The 24,280-nt window shown below is 49.5% G+C and overlaps 1 protein-coding gene across 1 annotated transcript in view; it reads right to left on the reverse strand.

Moving 5' to 3' along the window:
* The window catches only part of LOC137417556 (structural maintenance of chromosomes protein 1A-like), a 143,221-nt gene that overhangs the window by 62,680 nt on the left and 56,261 nt on the right, over positions 1–24,280 (reverse strand). Inside the window, exons 11-15 of the mRNA XM_068103484.2 lie at positions 15,529–15,606; positions 13,650–13,829; positions 12,273–12,419; positions 11,963–12,097; positions 1,109–1,225 (exon numbers count right to left, since the gene is read on the reverse strand). Of these exons, the coding sequence (XP_067959585.2) occupies positions 1,109–1,225; positions 11,963–12,097; positions 12,273–12,419; positions 13,650–13,829; positions 15,529–15,606 (657 nt within the window). The remainder of the gene's footprint in view (positions 1–1,108; positions 1,226–11,962; positions 12,098–12,272; positions 12,420–13,649; positions 13,830–15,528; positions 15,607–24,280) is intronic.

Raw genomic sequence — 24,280 nt, forward strand, 5'->3', positions numbered from 1 at the left:
CACCTGTCCTTATGGTGCCTTCCCCACCCCTCTCCCCCACCCTTCTCCCCTCCCCTTTCACTCCCCTCCTCTCCTCTCTCTTCATATACCCGTCACAAAGCGACTGTGCATACCTTTGCCAGTAATTATTACAATTTACATTAATTTTTACATTTTTTTAGTTGTTGTTCTCGTCAGGCTTAGAGTACAGAGCAGATGTGGATGGGCTTTACATTTCAGGGTGCTTTCTGGTTACCTTTCCAGATGATATTGCATTTAGGTTTGTTTGTTTGTTTGTCTGACTGTGCACACCTAATGTGCTAACGTATGCCACAGATGCTCACTGATGGTAGGCAGTTTTACACGTTATCCCTTTTTTGTTTCCCAACCAAATCTATAATGTGCGTACCACTAAAATGCAAGTACGTCTATAAAGTACGTGCTATGAGGCACATGTTTTTTTCCTACAAATTATGTATGTACTACGGGTATCTCCGACTTTACGAAGATTCGCATCGCGAAGTTTCGCTACAACGAATGGTTTAATTTAGGCCTGTTCATCTCATCGCTTAAGGAAGGTCTTTATTCGCTACAACAAAAGAGCTGTCAGTGTCATGGTGATTGTGCAGTGTCACTTCCGGTGATAACAAGTAACGAGCTCTCGCATAATGAAGGTTCACATATCGAAGGGATATAAAAGTTAGGACCAATTCGTGAAGGGGGCGATACCTGTATTAGAAACGTGTGTGTATGCTTATAAAGTATGTACTATTGGAACATGAGTACATCTATAGAGTAAAAACATGAATCTATGCAATAAAACCAAAAAGGTGTGTTTGCCCATCGTACGAACATAAACCTGCACTGTCAATGGGTCTACTCACCACCCAAACACACAAAACCAAACACACCACCACACAAAACAAGTCCTGAAGAGGGCCTGCAATCTCTGATTGCTCTTTGTAGTTTACATAGCAAATGTAAATTATTGGGCGATTACCACCAATTCCTCCAAACTAACTGTCAGAACGTGAAGTCGTGATCCAGTTCAAAACACGTCGCCTCACATTTTCACTGTGCTTGCTATGGTATGTTTTTGTGGATGAGAAATAAATAAACCTGGACAAACCTGGTTAATGTGGTCATTCAGTTTCATGATTTCACTCTCATGACAGGTTATGTTCTTCTGTATCTCACTCAGGTGTGGAGCAAAGTTTAAGAGCTCTGTCTCAAGCCTGGAAACCTCCTGAAAATACAATCAAGTGTGGGTTCAAGTGTTTATTGTTTATTAAATCTGTTTTTAATATATATTAATAAAAGACAATGTGTGTGTGTGTGTGTGTGTGTGTGTGTGTGTGTGTGTGTGTGTGTGTGTGTGTGTGTGTGTGCGTGCGTGCGTGCGCACACACGCACGCACGCACACCTCCTCCATAACCAGAACCTGACAAGGTTATGTTCTTCTGTATCTCACTCAGGTTTTAAAAATCTGCTTAAAATCAGATTTAATAAAAATAGAACCAGAACCATGAAACCTATAGCGGCCCCAAACCTTGCATGCATACTTATCAAACTCCAAGGGAGTAATGAAAACTAGGTGTTTGGATGTGTTAAACACCCCTTTTGATCGGGGTGCTCATAACAAATAAATAAATAAATAAAGCCTTATCAAAATGGTGGTGCACTATATTTCTAAGCACTCTGTCACATCACTGGATTCTAACGGCACCATTTTGTTTTGGCCGATTCAAACGTGGCTTGCTTTGGAAACACAATCTACTCTCACGGACTAATTAAAGTGTATCATCGAAATCTGCATTCAGATTTGAGGAACAACGGATCCCATACACTTCATAAGTATCGAAACCTGGAGTGAAATCTGAAAGATTTAAGACGTTAGCGATTCTTATAACTAAGCTTCAAGACTCCTCCTTCTCCATATTGTCAAAGCATTAAACATACCCTTTTTCTACTGTTACAACAATTACAGTAGTGAGAAAACGTTTGTGAACCTTCAAAATTTCTGTATTTCTGCATAAATTTGACCTAAAAAGTGACCAGATCTTTATCTAAGTCCTAATAATAGATAAAGCAAGCCTCATTAAACGAATAGCACACACAAAAAAAATATCTACTTTTTCATTTAATTATGAAGCAAAATGATCAATTTCTTTGTTGGAAAAAGTATGTTACCCTCTAGGTTAATCAGCTCAATTAAGGAGGTAATTATAATCACGTGTTTCAATCAATGGGATGACAATCAGAAGTGAATTTGGGTGGCCCTGCCCGATATGAAAAACAAACTTTCTTCTTCACCATGGAGGTTTGTGGAATTCCCCGATCAAAAGAGATTTCTGAGGATCTCAAAAAAAGAGTTGGCGATGCTCATCGGTCTTGAAAGGATTACAAAACCATTTCTAAAGATGTTGGGCTCCCCCAATCCACTGTCAGGCAGTATCTGTACACTTACAGATAGTGTACAAATGGAGAAAATACAACACTGAAGGAGCTGGGGCTCCCACGTCGATCGGAAGAATGGATGCGACAAAAAGCTGGAATTCATCCGAGTTGCTTTAATCAAACCAAACACTCAGGCACTCTGAAAAGCCCGTTTATCGGGCAGCAATATATATACATATTATCCCGGAGCGTTTGCCCAGGAAAGGCGAGAGGGGGCGTGGCCCAGCGTCCTGGCTGCGGCCTGGCAAGTTGAGGGCGAGCCTGCCCGGGCGTCCTGGACGAGCCCGGCATGGTGATCGCTCCGCGTCCTTGATAGGTGCAAGGCGATTGTGAAAACACAGCAGTAGCCGCTACACACATCCCCCCAGAATCGACTTGCACCGGCAGGGTCAATTTAAGGGGGGTCCTGATGACCCGGCCGAAGCGACCCCTGGCGGGTCGTGGGAGGGGGTCTGGTGTGGTGGTGGGCGGTCGAGTGGGGGGCACCGTGGACGGGGGGCGGCCTCGCCGCGGCAGAAGGGCCACCCGTGGTGGGTGGTCGACGTCCACGTGCGCCGGCTTGAGGCGGTCCACCGCAATCCGGTCCGACCTGCCGCCGATGTCGATGACGAACGACTTGTCGTCCCGTCGCAGCACCCGGAAGGGCCCGTCGTACGGCGGCCGGAGGGGCCCCCGATGTTCGTCGTGACGCACAAAAACATACTCCGCTGTGCGAAGTGCTGGGGGGACGTAGGACTGGGGGTCACCGTGGTGGGATGTTGGCACGGGGGCAAACCGTCGGGCGGCCTCCTGGAGGTCCGAGCGCTGGTGAGCTGCGGACCAGGGACTGGTAGCGTCGGGCACGAATTCGCCCGGGACGCGTAGCGCCTGGCCATAGACAAGCTCGGTGGTGGATGCCTGGAGGTCCTCCTTGGGAGCCGTGCGGAGGCCCAAAAGGACCCACGGCAGCCGGTCGGCCCAACCGCCGTCTTGAAGGCCGGCCATGAGCGCGGCCTTCATGGAGCGGTGGAATCGCTCGCACAACCCGTTTGCTTGGGGGTGGTAGGCCGTAGTACGGTGGAGCTTGACCCCCAGGTTGCGGGCGACCGCGCCCCACAGCTCGGAGGTGAACTGTGGTCCGCGGTCTGACGAGATGTCCGCCGGTGCGCCGAAGCGGGCGACCCAGGTGGCGATGAAAGCCTGCGCCACATCGGCGGTGGTGGTGGAGACGAGGGGAACGGCCTCCGGCCACCTGGTGGTCCTGTCCACCATGGTGAGCAGGTGTGTGAACCCCCGTGACGGGGGGAGGGGGCCCACCAGATCCACGTTGACGTGGTCGAAACGTCGTTCGGGCACGGTGAAAGGTGCCAGCGGGGCCTGGGTGTGTCGGTGGACCTTGGCCCGTTGGCAGGCCGTGCAGGTGCTGGTCCAATCGCGGACGTCCCGACGAAGGCCGTGCCAGACGAATCGCGCCGACACCAGCTTCTGGGAAGCTTTCCGGCCCGGGTGGGAAAGGCCGTGGAGGGAGGCGAAGATGCGGCGTTGCCAGGTGACGGGCACGATGGGGCGAGGCTGGCCTTGGGAGACGTCGCAGAGCAGGACAGTGTCCGCGAAGGGGATGTCGGCCAGGCGGAGGCCCGTGTCCGCCGCCCGGAGGGCTTGCACCATGGTGTCGGTGGTTTGGTCCGCCGCCATAAGCGCAAAGTCCACGCCCAGGTGGACCGCGTTCGCGCTGGCCCGGGAAAGACAGTCGGCCACGGCGTTGTTTTTGCCGGCGACGTGCCGGATGTCCGTGGTAAACTCCGACACGGCGGAGAGGTGGCGCTGTTGGCGGGCCGACCACGGCTCCATGACCTTGGCCATGGCGGAAACCAACGGCTTGTGGTCGACGAACGCCGTGAAAGGTCGGCCCTCCAGGAGGTGGCGGAAATGGCGGACGGCCAGGTGTAGACCGAGGAGCTCCCGGTCAAACGTGCTGTATTTGAGCTCGTTCGGCCGGAGCTGCCGGCTGAAAAAAGCGAGTGGCTGCCAAACCCCGTTCACCCATTGCTCATGTACGACGCCCACCGCGTAGTCGGAGGCATCCGTGGTGAGGGCGATGGGAGCGTTGAGCACCGGGTGAGCGAGCAGTGTTGTGTCGGCGAGGGCCCGCTTTGAGCTTTGGAAGGCCGCATCCATTGCTGCGGACCAGGCGATGTCGTGCTTGGCCGGCTTGCCCCGGAGGGCTTCGTAGAGGGGCCGCATGAGTTGAGCAGCGCGGGGCACGAAGCGGTGATAAAAATTCACCATTCCCAGGAATTCCTGCAGGGCTTTTATGGTGCGGGGACGCGGGAACGTGGTGATGGCCTCGACCTTGGTTGGCAGCGGCACGGCCCCGTTCTTGGTGATGTGGTGGCCCAAAAAATCAACGGCCGTCGTGCCGAAGTGGCATTTGGCCGGGTTGACGATGAGGCCGTGCTCGCTGAGGCGCCCGAACAGTGTTCGGAGGTGGAGGAGGTGCTCGGCCCGGGACGTGCTGGTGACGAGGATGTCGTCCAGGTAAACGAAAAGGAACGGCAGGTCACGCAGCACGCCGTCCATCATGCGCTGGAACGCCTGAGCCGCGTTCTTGAGACCAAACGGCATCCGCAAGAATTCGAATAAGCCGAACGGCGTGATGACTGCCGTTTTAGGGACGTCAGCCGCCCTGACAGGTACCTGGTGATATCCCCGTATGAGATCAATTTTCGAAAAAATGACCCGTCTCGCCAGACGGGCGGAGAAGTCTTGGATATGCGGGATCGGGTACCTGTCGGGGGTGGTAGCGTCATTGAGATGGCGGTAGTCGCCACACGGGCGCCATCCACCCCCCGGCTTTGGCACGATGTGCAGTGGCGAGGCCCACGCGCTATCGGAGCGCCGCACGATGCCGAGGTGCTCCAACGCGTCGAATTCGGCCTTCGCCACGGTGAGCTTGGCTGGGTCGAGGCGACGGGCCCTGGCGTAGACCGGCGGGCCCGTGGTTGGTATGTGGTGCTCGATCCCATGCCGTACTGCGACGGCCGAAAACGTCGGCCGCGTGAGAGCCGGGAACTCCGTGAGCAGGCGAGCAAACCCGTTCGCCGCCAGGACGGCGCATGCCAGCTCGGTCGGCGCGGAGCTGCTCAATGTGCATACCAGGGAGCTGAAGGTTTCGGCGTTGATTAAACGACGCCGTTGGACGTCCACCAGCAGTCCGTGTGCGCAGAGGAAGTCGGCGCCTAGCAGAGCCATGGGCACGTTTGCGGTTACAAACGTCCAAGCAAAGCGTTGACCGCCGAAGCAGAGGGTGACGTTGCGCGGGCCGAAGGTGCGGATGGTCGATCCGTTGGCCGCAACCAAGGAGGGGCCGCAAACCGCGGATTGCCTGTCCTGGTCAGAGGCGGGTATGACGCTCAGTTGGGCGCCGGTGTCGCACAGGAAGCGCCGTCCGGACGCTTTATCCGTGATGAACAGTAAGTTGCCCGTGTGGCCGGCGCTCATGGCTGGTAATGAACGCCGGCCCGGCCGTTTCCCGGCCTGCCGAAGGTGCACGGGGGTCGGCATGTCCGGGCCTTCTGTCCGAACCTGGCATGATAGTAACACCACGCTTGGTCAGGTGGAGGCTCCGGTCGTCGTGCTGGAGGTGGTCGGCTCGGTGTAGCGGCCGCCAATTGCGTCGGCAGTTCGGTCGTCGACCGTGCCGGGTGCTCGGGCGCCATGGGTGTTGCGTCGGACGGCGGTGGGTCCCATGTCGCCGCTGTGATGCGCTGTCCTGCGGCGGAGATCTTGTCGGCTTCTCTGGCAAGGGCCCGGCGATCTGTGATCGTCGTGCTTGCCAGGGCGAGGTGTACCGGGTTAGGCAGCTGACGGAGGAACAGCTCCCGGAACAGGAATGCCGGAGAGTGCTCGCCGAGCAGTGAAAGCATGTAGTCCATTCGCTCGGAAGGGCGCGTGTCGCCGAGCTCGGGCAGGTCGAGCAGGCGCCGTGCGCGTTCCGCCGATGGGAGGGCGAAAGCGTCGAGGAGAAGCTTCTTAATCACGCCGTATTTGTCAGCGGCTGGCGGGCTCTCGAGGAGGCTCAGGGCGCGGGCCGCGGTGGCCGAACCGAGCGCTGCTACCACATGGTGGAAGCGGGTGTCGTCGGCCGTGATGCCTCGCAGGGCGAACAGGGAATCCGCCTGTGTGAACCAAACCGCCGCGTGAGCCTCCCAGAAGGTAGGCAGTTTAAGGGCGACTGCCGCGTCCATGTCGGTAGGTCACCAATGAAGGAGCTGGGGCTCCCACGTCGATCGGAAGAATGGACGCGACAAAAAGCTGGAATTCATCCGAGTTGCTTTAATCAAACCAAACACTCAGGCACTCTGAAAAGCCCGTTTATCGGGCAGTAATATATATACATATTATCCCGGAGCGTTTGCCCAGGAAAGGCGAGAGGGGGCGTGGCCCAGCGTCCTGGCTGCGGCCTGGCAAGTTGAGGGCGAGCCTGCCCGGGCATGCCCGGGCATGCCCGGGCGTCCCGACCGAGGCCTGGCAAGTTGAGCACGGGCCTGCCCGGGCGTCCTGGACGAGCCTGGCATGGTGATCGCTCCGCGTCCTTGATAGGTGCAAGGCGATTGTGAAAACCCAGCGGTAGCCGCTACAACACCATTGTTAATCTTTCCAGGAGCGGTCATCCAACGAAAATCACTCCAACAGCAAGACGTACAATGATCCAGGATGTCACAAAGAACCCCAGCGTAACATCTAAGGATTCGCAGGCCTCCATTGCATTGACAAATGTAAGTGTTCATGAGTCCATAATCAGGAAAACACTGAACATGAATGGTGTGCATGGGAGGATAGCAAAGAGGAAACCACTGCTCTCGAAGAACATTACCGCCCGTCTCAAGTTTGAGAAAGACCACCTGGATGATCTAGAAGGCTATTGCAAGAATGTTCTGTGAACAGACCAGTCAAAAGTGGAACTTTTTTGGGGGGGGATACAAGATCGAGGCTCGTGTTAGAGCTAACATTAATGACAAAAAAACAAACGGACACATAAGACATAATAAAAGGAGCGGGAGGGGAGACAAGATGGGGAGAGAGAGGGAAGCACACAAGCACAACATTTGAGAACAGGGACATCAGGAGATTTGTGGGAGGGAGAGGGCTTGGGCTTGGGGGGAGGAGGTGTGGGAAGGGGGTTGGGGGTGGGAGAGGTATAAAACACATGGACACAGCTCAGACTTCCAGGAAAGAAGTCGGTATTTCAAAAAAGTGGATCTGGGGTGAATTAACGGGGGTAGAAAAGATCAAGGTTTTGGATGGGGCTGTTTTAAAGCTGTTTTAAAGACCTGGAGGGAGGAGTGGGATTGAAGATAGAGGGTTGCTGGCAGATCTTGTGTGACCTGTAGGAATATTTGGGGTACAGAGCACAGAGAGAGCTGGGGGAGCTAGGCCTGAGAGGAGTCGGTAGAAGACGGAAAGACCACCAACCTGCCTGCGGTGAGTGAGTGAAAGGCCCTTGGAGTTAGCTTCATCGCGGGAGATTCCAATGATTCTGAACGCTTTGGTTTCAACAGCGTGAAGACGAGCTGGGTGTGAGGCAGAAGCATCAGCCCAGAGGGGAGAGCAGTATTCCATTGTGCTGCGGATGAAAGCCTTGTAATGTGGTGAGGAGCTCAGGTGTGCCAAGGAAGGACTTCGCACGACGAAGGATGCCCAGTGGAGGATGAAGGATGCACGACTGGCTTTGGAGGCCAGATTTGAAATGTGGTTTTCCCAGGAAAGATAATGGCAGATAGTGAGACCCAAAAGCTTGAGTGACAGAACTTCTTGGAGAGGATTATTCAGAAAGTGGATGGGAGGGTTGTCCAGTCGGTCTTTTCGGAGAGACATCGTAAGAGTGTGAGATTTGTCAGGATTGAAAGACGTGTTCCACTTGTTTGCCCAGTCTATGATTTTGTCCAGGTCTGCAGAGAGTGAGGAGGCTGCAGACTGCCGATCTGAGGGATGAGGCATGGAGCGGCAGAGAGTGGAGTCATCAGCAAAGAGATAGAGAGGATTTTCAAGAGAGTCAGAGAGATCATTGATGAAGACCAGAAAAAGCACAGGGCCCAGAACACTGCCTTGGGGCACTCCAGCCTGAACAGGAAGAGGAGATGAGAGAAACCCTAGTTAGCTGAGAGTTAGCTTCATCGTGGGAGATTCCAATGAAATGAGAATGGCTTAAATGAGAAACGTTATCTTTGGTGAAAACCAAACACTGCATTCCAAAATTAGAACCTCATCCTAACAGTGAAGCATGGTGGTGGGAGTATCATGGTTTGGGGATGCTTTACTGCATCAGGACCCCGACGGCTTGCCGTCTTTTATGGAACCATGAATTCTGGATTGTACCAGCAAATCCTACAGGAGAATGACAGGGCATCCGTCCGTGAGCTGACGCTTGACATAAAGTGGGTCATGCAGCAAGATAATACTCTTAAACACACAAGTAAATCCACAACAGCATGACTGAAGCAGAATAGATTTTGCGTTTTGGAATGGCCAAGTCAACGTCCAGACCTTAACCCAATTAAAATGTTTTGGCAGAACCTGATGCGAGCAGTTCACGCAAGAAAGCTCACGAATATCTCCGAGTTGAAGCAGTTCTGCAAGGAGGAACAGGGCAAAATTCCTCCTCGCCGATGTGCAGGTCTGATCAAGAGTTACAGGAAACGTTTGGTTGAAGTTATTGCTGCTCAAGCAGGTGCCACTAGTTCCTGAATGTATTGGTTCACATACTTTTTCCGACAAAGAAATTGAATGATGGATCATTATGCTCAATAAATAAATGCAAAATTAGACTTTTTTGTGATTTTTTCCCCTTCATCAATTATTCGGTTCTCTTTATCTATTACTAGCCAAAAGCACACGGCATTGCCCGGGTTATTTTTGAATAAATTTACTTCTATAATTCAGCTTTTACTCGCGGCCGTAGAAGATTGACTACTATAATTCAGCTTTTACTCGCGGCCGTAGAAGATTGACTACTATAATTCAGCTTTTATTCACGGCCGTAGAAGATTGACTACTATAATTCAGCTTTTACTCGCGGCCGTATAAGATTGACTACTATAATTCAGCTTTTACTCACGGCCGTAAAAGATTGACTACTATAATTCAGCTTTTACTCGCGGCCGTAGAAGATTGACTACTATAATTCAGCTTTTACTCATGGCCGTAGAAGATTGACTACTATAATTCAGCTTTTACTCACGGCCGTAGAAGATTGACTACTACAGACTTGGCATTTATTATGGAATTTTTTTTTTTCTTGACTTGGGTTTACTTTCTGAACTCAGTATATCAATCTGGTGAGTTTCTTTTACGCTTCGGTGATTTCTTTGTTAAAAGAACAATGTCACTGATTGTCTGTCGCAGCAAGAAGTCAATAACAGGATTATATCACAGGTGGCGTGACAAAATGTACGGACAGGTATATTTGACGATTGGCTTCACAATCAGGTATATAAGGGTTGTTGCGTTCTGTATTAGTGGAAAACAACTGCTGCACGTCTACAAAAGTTATTGCCGCTTCCCCTGGAGATGGTCCGTCAACTCGACAATGCTGTTTGTCATTTAGTGGTGGCTTTACGAAATTCTGGCATGAAACAGCGTGCTATTGCTCGGCAGTATGGCATCACTCAAGGTCAGGTGTCAAAGATCCTGAAACGAAATGCTCAGAGGGGTGTCCCTACTCCAATACCGAGGTCAGGACGTCCCCGCAGAACCACAAGGAGAGATGATCGCCAGCTGCACCGGTTAGTCCGCAGTGGCCGTACCAAGTCAGCTAATCGGCTTAGGGCTGAGTGGCAGCAACTGACAAATGTGCCTGTATCCAGAAGGCTGGTCAACCAAGGACTGGTTCAAGCAGGCTATCGTGCCAGGCATCCCCTGAGAAAGCCACGTCTGACCACACAACACCACCAGCGCCGATTGCAGTGGGCCAAAGAGCACCGTCAATGGCAGCCAGGACACTGGAATCACGTGATCTTCAGTGACGAGTCTAGATTTCTGGTCTATCGTCAATATGGCCGCGTCCGAGTGCGCAGACAAGTGCATGAAGCCTACAACGAAGATTGTATAGTGCCAAGAGTCCAAGCTGGAGATGGTGGGGTGACCGTTTGGGCTGCTTTTCATGCAGGGGGCAAAACTGACCTGGTTGTTCTGAATGGAAACCTGAACCAGTTCAAGCACAGGGCCATTCTGGAAGAAACATTGCTTCCATTTGTTCGTGCAGCCTTTCGAGGAAACTTTGTCTTCCAAGATGACAATGCACGGCCTCATCGTGCTCGCATGATCCAACACTTTCTTGCTGACCGTGGTGTAGAGCATATGGAGTGGCCTGCCATGTCCCCGGATATGAATCCGATAGAGAACATGTGGGCAGAATTAACGCGTCAAATCGACAACTTGGACCAGCAGCCTGCATCTGTGCGTGAATTGCAGCAGGCGATTGTCACTGCATGGCAAGCGATTCCTGTCCAAACCTTGGCAAATCTCGTGAACAGCATGCCTCAACGTGTACGTGCTCTCCTGAATGCTCGTGGGGGTTGCACGAAGTACTGAACTGTAATTTTACTGTCCGTAATCCCAGTCGTAATTTAACTTTTGTTTTTGTTTAAAAAAATTTTTTGGCTAATGTGCAAAATACAGAGATACTTCTGGAAAACGCACAGAAGTTTAACACAGTACTGTCCGTGAATTGAGTTCGATATCAGTTTACATCACTTTCAAGGATCAATTTATTTGCTTCGAAATGTCAAATGTGGTTTTTGTTTCTTTTAAAGGTCACATTAACAAAATCTAGAATAATTTCAACATAATTCCAATGAACTTTTGGTTCTAAGTCATCTTGAAAAGTAAATTCACCCCCACAAAAAAGATATTCCATATTAAATGCCAAGTCTGTATAATTCAGCTTTTACTCACGGCCGTAGAAGATTGACTACTATAATTCAGCTTTTACTCGCGGCCGTAGAAGATTGACTACTATAATTTAGCTCAGCTTTAATTGCGAGATGGGCCCAGCCCGGGCGAGACGGCCTCGACCGGCCTCGCCACCTAGCCTATAACCTTCCCGGGGGCCGTCCCAACATTTTTTGTTTCAGATGTTTCCTCCTATCTTTCACCGTTCAGGAGATGAGCGCGTGCAGACAAACAAACAAACAAAAACTTTCTTTTATATATATAGAAGATTAGGACTTAGATGAAGATCTGATCACATTTAGCTAAAATTTATGCATAAGTACAGAAAATTTAAAAGGGTTCACAAACTTTTTCTCACCACTGTATTTTAACTGAAGAAAAGATGTAGGAATGTGCCCAAAAGTGTAACTTTTAATGCAGCGAAGATAATTAATTAGCAGGACAGCTGTTCTATAGTCTATTTAATTTACTAGTACACCCATTCCCTATGGGAGCGGACAGGAAGAGTCATTCTTCTCTGGGGTATAGTTTATGCAAGACTAGTTCATCACCTGATATAAATTCGTTACCGTTAACGGTTCAACCGAGTCCACACCTGCAAAGAAAATTGTAACTTGGTTTTCATTTGTTCCTGGTCAATGAGCGTGTACTTGGACCTCATCTGCAAGCCGTGCAGCTGGGCTTGAACATCACGCAGATCAGCCTCCTTCCGTTGAATATTCAGGTTATCCTGACACGTCACACGGAAAACGAGACATGAGGGTTCCTTCAGTTCCATATCCTCGCTATTATTTTTCATATTCCGTCGTTAAGGAAATTAAACCAAACATTTGGAATGTGGCTTGGGATATGCACCCTTCATCTATGATATGGGATATGCATCTAGTGAACCATCATCCCATCACCTTGAGCTCCACGGTCAACTGCTCCTTCTTTTCCTTGAGCTTGTCCAGGGCCTTGTCATCCCAGCGTCTGGCCTTCTTCCTCAGGTCTTTCGCTCCACCAGAAATTACCCCCGACTTATCAAACAACGTCCCATCCAAAGACACGACCTGAAACAACATGCTTGAAAGCATCAGGATAAGCTCAATGAAAATCAGAAAGGATAACTTTCAAAAGTTCTCCATTTGAGCAGATTTCAGGAATCATAATAAAGAATACTAGAACGCTCTTCGACCGATATGCCTCGGCCCACATTATTACATCATTAAAATACTTGTACCAAGTTTTAATTTAAATCCCTTCAGCTGTTCACAAGTTATCACATTTTCACCTGATATGACCTCTGACCTTTGCCCCCAAAATCTAATGAGTTAATCGGTACATCATTATACATATCTGCACGAAGTTTGAATTCGATCACTTCAGCCGTTCTCAAGTTAGACATATTACAGACATGACCTTTGACCTCTTGACCCCAAAATCGAATCAGTTCATCTACACATCATTATACATAATTGTACCAAATTTGGTCAGAATCCCATCAATGGTTCACAAGTTATCGCTGCAACAGTATTTTTTTACCTAACATGACCTCTGACCTTTGTTTGGCCTTTGACCTCGTGCCCCCAAAACCTAATCAGTTCATCTTTACCTCATTATACATACCTGTACCAAGATTTACTGAGATCCCTTCAGCCATTCTCAAGTTATCGCAGTAACGAAAACCTATCACGGACGGACGGACGGACGGACGGACAACTTCAAAACATACGATTCCTGAAAACATAAAAACGAGCATCAATTAATTCAAGGAACAACTACACAAACAGCAGATACTACCCTTTTACTACCCTTACCTCGTACCCCCTTCTCATGGAGTGGGTTCGATTTGGCCGAAAACTATCACAAACCAGCCCAGGCTGACATTCTAGCGACAGTGATTTGGGCAGCCAGGAATTTGTAATTTGTTCAGGGTGCCGATGATAACTCACCCACTCTTCGTAAAAGGAAACTGTGGGATCTTCAAAGGCGAGAAACTAATACTAGCACATTGGGAGATGCCCCTTTACTTGTGGAACTGCCAAAAATGGCATCTTTCCTACCGGTATTAAAGCATCTATCCTGTGGGATTGTTTCCCCATCGATTGAGTTTCAAACCCAGGTGAGACCACTTAGAGGTGAGTGTGTGTACCTGTGGGCCATCCTGTCTATTACCCGAATGTTAAAGCAAACCCAATTCAAGATGAATCATCGTCGGGACTGCAGCAAGTTCCCTGCTTTTCACAAGGTGTGTGCAAACCTTTATGTAAAGTTACAAAAGTGTCAGCGGTTGAGCTAACCCTCATCCTGTCCGCGCTGTTGAAGGCGATATGCTTTGCATTCTCCACGGTGTCGCACAACAGCGTGTTGCCGCAAGCAAAGAGCACCGCCTGGCCGACCTTGGGAGGGTTGAAACGAATTACATCGAACACCAGTTTCGCTCCTTGGATATCGCGGAGCTTTTTGTCCAACGTAGGCACCTGCAAACAATCAAAACATGGGGGCAATACCACTGGTGCTCACCTGGTAGAATAAACAGTGTACTGCACCGACTAAAGATATTTTAAACCAATTTCAATGGTTGCTGGAAGACGGGGCAGCATGTAGAATCATACTGACATAATCATAAGACTTTAAACAAACAAACAAAAAAATAACTATTTTGGGGGGCAACCTCCTTCCCCCAACTCCATATACCTCCTCAAACCCCAATTTTTGTAATGCCTTGAACAAACTTTGGTACATCACGGGTTGACGAAGTTCGTGGTGAAGTTTCATCGAATTTGCGTGTGTAGTTTCTGAGAAGAAAGCAAATACCTATATTGGACCACCCCGACCCCACCGAACCCCGTACACCCCTAAAGGGGCAGATTTTTTTTAATGCCGTCAACATACTTTGGTACATCACAGGTGGTGAAGGTTGTGGTCAAGTTTCATCGAAACAGTGTTTGTAGTTTCTGAGAAGAAAAAATATATATATTTTGGGTGGCAACCCCCTGTAGACTGGCAAAGAGGCAGATTTTTAAAAAATTCCGTGAACAAACTTCAGTCACAACACAACAAATATAATTTGTGCCAAATTTGGTCGCAATCCCTTCAGCGGTTTTGGAGAATCAGTTTCAAGCGTTTACGGACTGACGGACTGACGGATCGCCATCGGATTACCCCTGACCTGAGTTCCAGGTGAGCTAATAATGGGTACAAATGTCGCAGGGAACCAAAAACATCTGATGGTGAAAACGACAAACGGGGTTACTCACCTAGAAACCCCAACCAGCTGGAAAACATCAATTACTATCATCTATTGTAATATAGTTTCCAAATCAAAGCTACAACGTGCCCTGTATGATTGTGACCCCGCAAAGACAGAAGGAAACATAGGGGCAATACCCCTGGCGCTCACCTGGTAGAATAAACAGTGTACTGCACCGACTAAAGATATTATTTAAAAATGTTAATGGTTGCCTGAACACAGGACAGCATGTAGAATCATACCAACATAATCAGAAGACTTTAACCAAACAAACAAAAAAACCTATTTTGGGGGGGGGGAAACCCCCCAGCAGACCGCCTCAGGACTCGATTTTTTTAATGTCGTGAACAAACTTTGGTATAACATGGGTGATTAAGGTTGTGGTCAAGTTTCGCTGGAATTGGTTGTGCAGTTTCTGAGAAGAAGGCAGATACCTACTTTCAGGGGCAACCCCCCCCTCCCCCCCAATTTTTTTTATGCCGTGAAAATAACTTTGGTATGAAGTTTGTGATGAAGTTTCATCGAAATTGTGTTTGTAGTTTCATTGGAAAAAGCAAATATCTATTTTGGGGGGTCAAACCTGGATCCACTTTGACCCCCAGTAGACCCCCTTAGACCCCAATTTTTTCTAATCCCGTGAACAAACTTTAGTCACAACACAACAAGTATAATTTGTGCCAAATTTGGTTGCAATCCCATCAGCGGTTTCGGAGAAGAAGTTGCAAGTGTTTACGGACGGACTGTGCCATCCATCGATGCGCCATCGCATAAGCTCCCCTGAACTTCGTTCCAGGTGAGCTAAAAATGGTGTACTCCAACTCAAGTACTTCATATTAACTCATCTTTACTGGAGGATAACTCCACCAGCAATACCGTTGGTCACATACACAATGACCTTTTACAACAACAACAACAGCAAGGCAAACCTTGATAAGGTCCAAAGGGAGAAAGGTCTCAGGCTCAGCATACTGCTGCTTGAGGTACAGGATGCAATCCCGAGCTACCTAGGGTAGTGTACAGGTCAAGACAGGAAGTTAAGACAGGTGTGAGCCCATTGAGGAACAGCAAGGTGAGATTCATTCGTGATGAAATTAAGATGGCAGATTATATTACTTCAACATTCATGTAAGAACAAGCGCCTCTGAAACAAACTCCCCCACTCCCTTCAATCCCACTCCTCCCTCCAGATCTTTAAAACAGCTGTTCACCAACATCTCTTATCTTCCCCCATCCAAAACCTTGATCTTTTCTACCCCCGCTAATTTCACCCCAGGTACACTTTTTTGAAATACCAACGTCTTTCCTGGAAGTCACGTCATTGATCACGTGGTCACGTGGTTAGAAATGTTTAATCTCTCCCCTGAGTCATTGATCACACGATCACGTGGTTAGAAATGTTTAATCTCTCCCCTGAAGAACTGTATTCTGTCATATAATATAAAACCTTTTTGCTTCTTCTTCTATAAAAGGATGCTTTCGTCTTCCTCACCAAATCTATTCATTCCAAAAAACAAATTCCATCTCTTACAGTTACAGTGCCTCTTTCATCCATTCCCGAAACTCTCCAGAACTCCACCCCTCCTTCAGCGTCCTCAAACGTATTTTTGACTCGAAGGTCTCAAACTCATTTTGCAAAAAATGTTCGTTTCCCATGAATCGTACACTTTTCAAAATCCAATCTCACCCCTCCCCTCCAAATCTTCCCCATCCCCCTTTCCCTCCAAAACTTCCCAATCCCCCCTCCCCTCCAAAACTTCCCCATCACCCCTCCCCTCCAAATCTACCCCCTTACCCCTCCCCTCCAAATCTTCCCCATCCCCCCTTCCCTCCAAAACTTCCCAATCCCCCATCCCCTCCAAAACTTCCCCATCACCCCTCCCCTCCAAATATTCCCCATCACCCATCTCTTTCAAATATTCCCCCTTGCCCCTCCCCTCCCAATCTTCCCCATCACCCATCCCTTTCAAATCTTCCCCCTTGCCCCTCCCCTCCAAATCTTCCCCATCACCCCTTCCCTCCAAAGCTTCCCCATCACCCCTCCCCTCCAAAACCTCCCCATCTCCCCTCCCCTCCAAATCTTCCCCCTTGCCCCTCCCCTCCAAATCTTCCCCATCACCCATCCCTTTCAAATCTTCCCCCTTGCCCCTCCCCTTCAAATCGTCCCCATCACCCCTTCCCTCCAAATCGTCCCCATCACCCCTTCCCTCCAAAACTTCCCCATCACCCCTCCCCTCCAAAACTTCCCCATCACCCTTCCCCTCCAAAACTTCCCCATCACCCTTCCCCTCCAAAACTTCGCCATCACCCCTCCCCTCCAAATCTAACCCCTTGCCCCTCCCCTCCAAATCTTCCCCATCACCCATCCCTTTCAAATCTCCCCCCTTGCCCCTTCCCTCCCCTCCCTCCTAAACTCCCCCCACACCCCTCCCCTCCGAGACTCTCCCTCGCTCCTCCCCTCCTAGACTCCCCTCTCACCCCTCCTCCTCAAAGCATCCTCCCTGCTTCTTCCCCCTTCCCACTTTCACCTTCAACTCCCCGAACCTTCTGCCTCGCTCTTCCCCCTCCTCAAATAACACCTCACTGTGCCTCACCCAATCTCCATCAAACCTTTTGTCTGCCCCATTCTTCCCTTTCTCCAAGCTATTCTGAAATCTCTGACACACCTTCAACAGCTCTCCCTACCTCTTCCTCCTCTTCCACATCTTACCCTACCCCTCCCACACCACCCCCCCCCCCCCCCCGTTCTGTATCCGATGCTCCTCCTTCCTCTTCATTAACGGTATGGACCTCAAACATCCGGGGCCTTCGCTCAAACTTGACTGATCTCTCCATACAGGTTGCTTCTGACAAACCAGATGTGATCTGCTTAACAGAAACTTTCCTCCTTCATGATGTCTCTGATTCCTTGGTATCTCTCCCAGGTTACTCCCTCCTCCGGTATGATAGAACTGAGCCTCGTCCTGGAGGTGGGGTTGCTATCTTTATTAAAAAAACTCCCTTCCTCACTCGCCCTGCACTGCCCTCTCTCCACCTCACCCCCAGGAATACCTTTGGCTACGGCTTCCCCTTCGCTCCCACCTTTTGTTCATATGTGTGTTGTACCGCCCACCAAACAGTGATGACTCCATCGACATCTCGCTGTCTGATAATATGGACCAACTTCTATCTACCCATCCCAACTCTCTCTTCCTCATATGTGGTGATTTCAATTGTCACCATGCCAGTTGGCTGGGTGTGGGTACCTCTCTCACCAGCCATGGCTCTTCAGCAAAGGACTTCTGCGACTCACTGGGACAGACACAATCTGTCAATTTCCCGACCCGAATCTCAGTCAACGGAGCATCTTCTCTTCTGGACTTGGTTATGACTAACTTCCCTGAAAATGTCTGCTGCTCTTCTTCTGCTCCAATCGGCTCATCTGATCATGTGCTTGTTAAAGTGGACATCTCTCTGACCATTCTCAGAGAGCCTCCTCAGCGTCGACGAGTCTGGCATTTCACTCAGGCCAACTGGCACGGTCTTCAAGCAGCCATCAATCATCTGGACTGGTCTCCCATCTCTACCGCCTCTGACATCAACTCATCCTGGGAATTCTTCCAAAGTAAATTGCTCTCTCTCGTGCACAGATTTATCCCATCTCGTCTTCAGTTGTCATACCCTTCCTCCCGTCCATAGTACACGGAATCTTGTGGTGAGGCTGTTGCCCAGAAACAACTTGCTTTCGTCTCCTGGAAAGCAAATCCAACGGAAGGAAATCTCATTTCCTTTCAGAAAGCCCGAAACAAGTGTGTGTCCACCCTCAGGAGAGCCAGGAAACAATATCTCTCCGTTCTCAAGACCGATCTCTCCGTTCATTCTGCAACTAGTCCTGACGGCATCAGCCCACGGGTCCTAAAATCCTGTTCTTCCGCTCTTTCACTCCCTCTCTCTGTTCTCTTCACCCTCTCTTTTGCTCAAGGTCATCTGCCATCTGCTTGGAAATCAGCCAACATCACCACTTTGCAAAAAAACGGTGCGAAAACAGATCCTAGCAACTCCAGACCAATCAGCCTTCTCCCAATTATCAGCAAAGTCATGGAATCCATCATTGCTTCAGATATGAAATATTTTCTCTTCTCCAATGGCTTGATCTCTGACCATCAATTTGGTTTCAGACCCGGTCACTCTACTCTGGACATGCTGCTTCTGCTTTCTCAACAATGGATGGAAGTCAACACCAAACAGGAAATTATAGCTGTCTCCCTTGACATTTCACATGCCTTCGATACGGTCTGGCACCCCGCTCTGCTCACCAAACTCTGCTGCTTTGGTATCCATGGAAATCTCCACGCATGGCTGGCGGACTTCCTCTCTAGTCGTAGTCAATGTGTGGCCCTGAATGGGTTTCTCTCATCTCCTCTTCCTGTTCAGGCTGGAGTTCCCCAAGGCAGTGTTCCGGGCCCTGTGCTTTTTCTGGTCTTCATCAATGATCTCTCTGACTCTCTTGAAAATCCTCTCTATCTCTTTGCTGACGACTCTACTCTCTGTTGCTCCATTCCTCATCCCTCAGATCGGCAGTCTGCAGCCTCCTCACTCTCTGCAGACCTGGACAAAATCACAGACTGGGCAAAGAAGTGGAACATGTCTTTCAATCCTGACAAATCTCACACTCTTACGATGTCTCTCCGAAAAGACCGACTGGACAACCCTCCCATCCACTTTCTGAATAATCCTCTCCAAGAAGTTCTGTCACTCACGTTTTTGGGTCTCACTATCTGCCATGATCTTTCCTGGGAAAACCACATTTCAAATCTGGCCTCCAAAGCCAGTCGCCGACTGGGCATCCTCCGTCGTGCGAAGTCCTTCCTTGGCACACCTGAGCTCCTCACCACTTACAAGGCTTTCATCCGCAGCTCTATGGAATACTTCTCTCCCCTCTGGTCTGGTGCTCCTGCCTCACACCTAGCTCGTTTTCACGCTGTTGAAACCAAAGCGTTCAGAATCATTGGAATCTCCCGCGATGAAGCTAACTCCAAGGGCCTTTCACTCACTCACCGCAGGCAGGTTGGTGGTCTTTCCGTCTTCTACCGAATCCTCTCTGGCCTTGCCCCCCCAGCTCTCTCTGGGCTCTGTCCCCCAAATATTCCTACAGGTCACACAAGATCTGCCTGCAACCCTCTTATGGTTAAACTGCCAAAATCAAGACTTTCTGCTCACCTTCACTCCTTCATTCCTCTTTTCTCCCGCCTCTGGAACAAACTCCCTCACTCTCTTCAATCCCACTCCACCCTCCAGGTCTTTAAAAACAGCTGTTCACCACCATCTCTTATCTTCCCCCATCCAAAGCCTTGATCTTTTCTACCCCTGCTAATTTCACACCAAATCCTACACTTTTTTGAAATACCAACTTCTGTCCTGGAAGTCCTTGGTCTCCTTGTGTTTTATACCTCTCCCCCACACCCCCCCCCCCCCCTTCCCACGCCTCCTCTCCCCAAGCCCTCTCCCTCCCACACATCTCCCTGCTCTCAAATGTTGTGTTTGTGTGCTTCCCCTTCTCTCCCCATCTTGTCTTCCGCTCCCTCTTTTTACATATTTTGTTTGTCTGGTTGATTTGTTTGTGAAATAAATGTTAGCTCTTTCACGAGCCTCGATTCAGTATACAAAAAAAGTCCTTGCAGTGTCCCATGTGTTTTATTTATACCTCTCCCACCCCTCCCCCCCCCGCCCCTTTCCCATGCCCCCCCCCAAGCCCTCTCCCTCCCACAGATCTTCCAATGTCCCTGTTCTCTGCTGTTGTACCTGTGTGCTTTCCTCTCTCCCCCCCTCCCTTTATTGTATGTTATATGTCTGTTTATGTTTTTGTGTTTTATTTGTTAGCTCTTACACGAGCCTCAACTTTGAAGACCACGCCAAATAACATCTTCGAATGGAGCAAAGACCGTGACGAGGGCAGCAACTTTTGTGGGAAAGAGGACCACACACGTGACAATGGTGGCGCACCGTTCAACATGCGGCTTCGATGAGGCTGAGGGCCATGTACATGGTGCCTGTTGTTGAGCTCATCAACATGCATGTGGGGCACCACTTGGTCATGCAGCCTGGAGGGCCTTATCGACTCGATCTCGTTGAGGGTGGGGTCGAGCTTCGGTTTCGTCGAGGACCACGTTGAATGTAACAGCTCCGGTGTGTGTGCGTGTGTTCCTTGACGTCTGTGCATTCCTGAAACTCTGCATGGAATGAGTTGAAAACTGGAGGTTGTACTCTGGTGGGTGAATTACCCTAATCATCATGTAAAAATATATTGGGGTATGCGTTACATGTCGTACTAAAATAGTACAATTCTAGGAGTTAGGGGGCCAGGAGTTAGAGGGCTAGGAGTTAGAGAGCTAGGAGTTAGAGAGCTAGGAGTTAGAGGACTAGGAGTTAGAGGACTAGGAGTTAGAGGACTAGGAGTTAGAGGGCTAGGAGTTAGAGGGCTAGGAGTTAGAGGGCTAGGAGTTAGAGAGCTAGGAGTTAGAGGGCTAGGAGTTAGAGAGCTAGGAGTTAGAGGGCTAGGAGTTAGTGAGCTAGGAGTTAGAGGACTAGGAGTTAGGGGGCCAGGAGTTAGAGAGCTAGGAGTGAGAGAGCTAGGAGTTAGAGAGCTAGGAGTTAGAGAGCTAGGAGTTAGAGGACTAGGAGTTAGAGGGCTAGGAGTTAGAGAGCTAGGAGTTAGAGAGCTAGGAGTTAGAGGGCTAGGAGTTCGAGAGCTAGGAGTTAGAGGACTAGGAGTTAGGGGGCCAGGAGTTAGAGAGCTAGGAGTTAGAGTGCTAGGAGTTAGAGAGCTAGGAGTTAGAGGACTAGGAGTTAGAGGGCTATGAGTTAGAGAGCTAGGAGTTAGAGAGCTAGGAGTTAGAGGACTAGGAGTTAGGGGGCCAGGAGTTAGAGAGCTAGGAGTTAGAGAGCGAGGAGTTAGAGAGCTGGGAGTTAGAGAGCTGGGAGTTAGAGAGCTGGGAGTTAGAGGGCTAGGAGTTAGAGGGCTAGAAGTTAGAGAGCTAGGAGTTAGAGAGCTAGGAGTTAGAGGACTAGGAGTTAGAGAGCTAGGAGTTAGAGGGCTAGGAGTTAGAGGGCCAGGAGTTAGGGGGCCAGGAGTTAGAGAGCTAGGAGTTAGAGGGCTAAGAGTTAGAGGGCTAGGACCTAGGGCTACGAGTTAGGGGGCTACGAGTTAGGGGGCTAGGACTTAGGGGGCTACGACTTAAGGGGCTACGACTTAGGGGGCTAGGACTTAGGGGGCTAGGACTTAGGGGGCTAGGACTTAGGGGGCTAGGACTTAGGGGGCTAGGACTTAGGGGGCTAGGACTTAGGGGGCTAGGACTTCGGGGGCTAGGACTTCGGGGGCTAGGACTTCGGGGGCTAGGACTTCGGGGGCTAGGACTTCGGGGGCTAGGACTTCGGGGGCTAGGACTTCGGGGGCTAGGACTTCGGGGGCTAGGACTTAGGGGGCTAGGACTTAGGGGGCTAGGACTTAGGGGGCTAGGACTTAGGGGGCTAGGAGTTAGGGGGCTAGGAGTTAGGGCTAGGAGTTAGGGCTAGGTGTTAGGGCTAAGAGTTAGGGCTAAGAGTTAAGGGAAGGAGCTAGGGTTAGGAGTTAAAGGAAGGAGCTAGGGCTCGGAGTTCGGAGCTATGGCTAGGAGTTAGGGCTAGGACCGAGGGCTAGGAGCTAGGACTAGGAGTTAGGGCTAGGAGCTAGGAGCTAGGGCTAGGAATTAGTGCTTGGAGTTAGGGTTAGGAGTTAGGGTTAGGAGTTGGGGATCTTTGTTCCTTTCACATTTCTTTCTACTTTCTCATATTTCTCTTTATTCATTCTAATTTTTCTTCTTCTTTATTTCTCTTTATTTATCTATCTGTCTTCGGATAAGTGAATTCTTGCAGAAATTTCTTTTTTCTGGAAGGTTCACTTGGCTGCGCTTGGATGGGTTTGAGGGTAGAGGAGTAGCGGCTGAAACCCAAATCCTATACAGGTTCCTAAACTCCTAAATCCTAAAACTCCTAAATCCTAAACTCTAACTCCTAGCCCTCTAACTCCCAGCTCTCTAACTCCCAGCTCTCTAACTCCCAGCTAACTCCCAGCTCTCTAACTCCCAGCTCTCTAACTCCTCGCTCTCTAACTGTGATAACTTGTGATTGTGATTGATCACATAATGATCACTCCATCTTTGCTCTTTACCTTTTTTTTTTTTTTTTTTGTTCCTTCTGATGACTCCAATGCAGTATTTGGTTTTCTGTTTCATCCGGACGCTGCAAAAGGGAAATAACAGTCCCATGGAATGATGTTTGAGCACTCGTTGAGGTAGGGTCGTGATCTATGTTATCTACCACTGACGTCAATATGCCAATCTTGAGGGATTGTGGACAAACAGCTCTTATTAAATCAAAGTGGTCGACAGTAAAATTGTCCAGATCAGCAGACATAATGGAGAACACGATCATCTTGTATCAACCACAGAGAGTCCCATCTTGTAGAGTATCGATCATATCCTTGGATCCAGTCTTGGAATGCACATATGCTAAGAAGGAACAGAGGCAGTGGAGGTTCACGATCTCAGCTGTGTCTGGTAACTGTCGATTCTGTTATCAAATGGCAAACACAGTTATACGTTAACAGCTGTGAGAGAGACAGTGCTGCTGGTGATTGATAATTTGCTTCATTCTCGATGCTGGTACCACGGAGTACCATGGTAACAAGAGTAAGCATTGATGAAGGCACTGATCTCTGCTGGCAATCGTCTGTGAACATACCATCAAATGATGGGCGTTCATTGGTGAACATAGCACGGTGGATATCCGCAACGCGTGACATCATGACCGTCTCAATTTCTCCGTTGATCATCTTCTAGTAGAAAAAGCCTGGACGTACACTCAGTGTACAAAACAGTAGGAACACCTGCTCTTTCCATGCAATAGACTAATCAGGTGAATGCAGGTGAAAGCTATGTATGATCCGTTGTTGATTGCACCTGTTAAATCCACTTCATTCAGTGTACATGAAGGGGAGGAGAAAGGTTAAAGAAGGATGTTTAAGCCTTGAGACGATTGAGAATTGGATTGTGTATGTGTGCCATTTGGAGGGTGAATGGACAAGACAAACGATTTAAATGCCTTTGAACAGGGTATTGTAGTAGGTGCCAGGTGCACCTGCTTGACTGTGTCAAGAACTGCAATGCTGCCGGGTTTTTCACACTCAACAGTTTCCCGTATGTATCAGGAATGATCCACCACCCAAAGGACATCCAGCCAACGGCAGGCCAGTTGTCGAAAGCGGCTCATTGATGAAAGAGGCCAAAGGCTGCCGACATCAATTGTGCAGAGCAACAGACTCAACTGACAGTCCAGTACAACATTGGGGCCGAAAGACCCATAGAAGAATGCACAACTCGTTGCACTTTGACACTAATGGGGTATGGCAGCCGACGACCGCACGGAGTTCCACTTCTTTCAGCAAAAAACAAGAACCTGCGGTTGCAGTGAGCTAAGGAACGAAAACGATGGACACTGGAGGATTGGAAAAGCATTGCCTGGTCTGATGAATCCCGGTTCCTGCTGTTTCACGTTGATGGGAGGCCTAGGGTATGGAGGAAACCACATGAGTACATGCATCCATCATGCCGTGTGTCAACATTGCAGGCTGGTGGTGGTGGCGTGATGGTGTGGGGTGTGTTTTCA

Source organism: Myxine glutinosa, chromosome 1, assembly GCF_964187855.1.
Source record: "Myxine glutinosa chromosome 1, kmMyxGlut1.1, whole genome shotgun sequence".
NCBI lineage: Eukaryota > Metazoa > Chordata > Myxini > Myxiniformes > Myxinidae > Myxine > Myxine glutinosa.